This window comes from Cryptomeria japonica, chromosome 7 (genome assembly GCF_030272615.1).
Source record: "Cryptomeria japonica chromosome 7, Sugi_1.0, whole genome shotgun sequence".
Classification (NCBI taxonomy): Eukaryota; Viridiplantae; Streptophyta; class Pinopsida; order Cupressales; family Cupressaceae; genus Cryptomeria; species Cryptomeria japonica.
In genome coordinates this window covers 166,450,461-166,454,055 of record NC_081411.1, presented here as the reverse complement: position 1 = coordinate 166,454,055, position 3,595 = coordinate 166,450,461, and the positions used below count along the sequence as shown (strand labels likewise).

At 34.9% G+C, this 3,595-nt stretch overlaps 1 protein-coding gene across 1 annotated transcript; it reads left to right on the top strand.

The window, feature by feature from the left end:
- The first annotated feature begins 638 nt into the window (after positions 1-638).
- Positions 639-1,583, top strand: LOC131068806 (oleosin). The gene has a single exon (XM_058004078.1). The coding sequence runs from the start codon at positions 873-875 to the stop codon at positions 1,290-1,292; it is 420 nt and encodes a 139-aa protein (XP_057860061.1). The 5' UTR covers positions 639-872; the 3' UTR covers positions 1,293-1,583.
- The last annotated feature ends 2,012 nt before the right edge of the window (positions 1,584-3,595 follow it).

Sequence of the window (3,595 nt, the reverse complement as noted above, 5' to 3'; positions counted from 1 at the left end):
CTATGAAAAAATGATTTATGACACCTATCATGACAATATCTTCATTTTAAATTTAAAAATAAATAATTTTAATTATTCTATTTAATCTCTATCTTAATACATTTACCAATACCAATTCCGACTCTTAAACCGAAATTAATTGTTTATTTATTCCCTTGCCAATACCAAAAATTATTTACACCCGTCCTATAATATTATTATAGATCAACACTTATAATAACACTATGAAACAGGTGCAAACAATCCCCTAGAACCCCAATACCATAACTCTTTACCTTCGTAGCAATCAAATATCCCAACATAAAAACATAGCAACTATAACTAAAATTAAGCCCCCAAATATTGAGCTAAATTAGTATTCTATTTAATCTCTATCTTAATTAATTTACCAATACTAATTCCAACTCTTAAACTTAAATTAATTGTTTATATATCCCCTTACCAATATCAGAAATTATTTACAACTGTCCCATAATATTATTATAGATTAACACTTAAAATAACACTATAAAACGGATACAAATAATTTCTAGAACCCCAAATAATATCCGGACTTAAAAACATAGCAACTATAGAACTAAAATTGGCCCCAAAATGTCGAGCTAAATATTTTTTTAACTCAATGAAAATAGGAAATCCTGTATTTTAAGGAACAAACAAAGCAGTCGTTAAAGCATAGACCAACTCGTTGGATCCCGGAGCTCAAATGCCGCACCCACCTTTATTCCCATATTGACTCGTCTGTATCCCACCCTCAAACACCGGATTTACCAATATTAAGACAAGAAATCTGCTATAAGTACCAGTCAAAAACAGATTGAAGAAACCCAGATCTACAAAACAGGGTTCTGAAACTTCTTTGGTGTTTGAAGATGGCTGAAGGATATCACAGATTCATGGATAAAATCCTTGATTATGCACCAAATTCCACGCAGGTTTTGGGTGCCGCAGCCCTGGTCACAACTGGGGCAATTTTGTTGTTTTTCACAGGGCTAGCCACACTGGTTTTGGCCCCTGTTTTGATACTTTTAAGCCCTGTATTGATCCCTGCAGGAGCCCTGCTTTTTGTGACTGTTGCAGGGATTTTTTCTGCTGGGTGTTTTGCACTGGCAGCGTTTTTGGGGGTTTCATGGTTTTATAACTATTTGAATGGCAGACATCCTCCTGGTTCTGATCAGGTGGATTATGCGCGCATGAGGATTGCTCATACTGCAAGCCATGTGAAGGACTATGCGAAGGGATATGGTGGGTATTTGCAGGGCAAAAGACAGGATGCTGCGCCAGGAGCTTAACTGTATTTTCTTTGTTTCTGTTCCTGAAACCCCTGTTTTCCTTGTTTATAAAGGATGTTTTTGATCAGTGCAGAGATGTTTTGTGAATAAATAATGCATGTTCTTTTAAGTTAGGGTATCTTTTTTATTGGTTTCAATAATATCTCTGTATATTGTGGCCATCAGAAAGACATGTTTGGATGTTCAATGCCAGTGGGGCAAGTGATGATATGGTATTATCTGTGAAGTCTGTTGAAAAACTACAGTGGCTACCGTATCAAATTCCGATGAATAAAATGGCTTTATCTAAAATCTTTTACTTCTGGCATTCTTGTTCTTCATTGCTCAGAAATTGAAGCAAGTTTCTGAATTCAAATTTAAATGTGGTTTTAGCTGATCTTTAGAAATTGTGGAGTTGAATATGAATCGTTCAGTTTGTATTGGTGTTGTATAAAAGGATAAACTCTAATTCATCCAATTAATTCTTGTGCAGTTGAATATGAATTGTTCAATTTGTATAAGTGTTGTATAAAAGGATAAAATCTAATTTATCCAATCAATTCTTGTGTTTTGATTATCAAATAATCATCCAGAAAGCATTGTATGAATGCATCAATTAGTATTGGTAGCTTGACTGATGAGGGTAAATTATGCATCTTGCATGGTTGTTTGACTTTTCCTTTTGAATTTGTTCCAATTGTTAAATTCATCCTATGGGTTTGACTAAGGCAAACTCCTAGCACAATTTAATCCAACAATATTTCTAAATACCACCAAGTTTAAATATTAGAGGCAAATATACTTGTGAAGATCAATAATATATAGGTTAAAATCACAACGAAAAGGTTATATCTATAATTTGATGTTGAAGCCACATGTGTGCAATTAGTTCAATAATCATAAGATTAAACTAGGACAAAGAACAAACCATCTCATTATCTGTTAAAGCATATAGTCTCAAATATGATGATACAACATTAGATTGGGTCAATAAACATAGTCTATAACATAATAGGAGCGTTTTCAAGTTATCACTAAAGATAAGTAAGATCAGTACCATTGACAAGTTTTGGAATACATTCACCAACTTAGATGGAATATTGGCATCTCACCTATCTTGAAAGGGAATAAAAACCCAAGATGGAAAATGACTACCCCAAGGTCCCTAGTGACTAGGTCATAGCTTGCAAGACAACTCAATTGTTTGTTGTGTTTTGTTGATAACACACGAAAGGACAAACATTTTTTTGCTAGAACCCTACAATGAGGATTATATTTATCTAATATACACGATTTCATAATTCTTAATTGATAAGTTTTTTCATCTTATAGTGTTAGCCTATTGATGTGATATATGACATTGGATGACAAATCTAATGCTAATTTGAAATTGTTTTATTGGAAACACTGTTTTTCATTAGTTTTTCAAAGTATGTGATGCTAGTCCTAAACTAACTAATAGTTTAAAAAGAGAAAGAAAGGAGGAAGAGAAGGCTTTGGAGGGATCCTAAGTCTTGGATTTCCATTGCACTGTGTATATGCTATTTTCCATTTCTTACTTAACTAGATGAATCACGGTATCATAAGAAACGTGCAATCTTCAGATCAAATTTATACTCATTAAACACCCAACATTGACATAGTTCAATAAGATGCTATATAGTAATAGAACAAAATGTTCAAACTAACAAAAATGTATAAACCTATATTTAGTAGATTTTAAGTAGTATGAATAGTAAATTCATCACATACTAATCACGTTCATACATCCATAATGGAAAATCTTATTAAATGCTCAAAAACTATGAAATTAATGAAAAAAAAAATGTAACTTATACAGCGAATTTGAATGGCTTCAACGACTTCTTCTACCATCTTTGCGACAACAACTCTTGTTCCCCTCTCGACGCCCTCAATTGGCGTTGGCCCTACTCTTCCCGTTGTTTCCCCTGCCTCGCGTGCGTGGGATGTCACTTCTCTGCATGCATTGAGAGCTTTTTCTGGCGCTGGTGCTTCTCGGTCCTCGTCCTTCATTGTTCCTGTGGGGGATTTGGGAGGCCAGTTGGTGGGCGTTGCAGATGTTTCCTCCCGCCCCCCTGCTGCTAGTATTTTGCAGGGTGTGAGGCCTTATGGTAAGTTGTCAAATGTGGATGTGTCTGGTGGGCAAGGGGAGGCCCAAAGGTCACGACTTGGGAGACAGATGTATGGGGGGTTTATTCATGTTGCTAAATGCCATCTCTGTTAATTTGAAAGATGATACAATAGAGGAAATTGCTTATAATGCTTCTATTCTCTCCCCATATGGTATGATTTTCCAGTTTAGG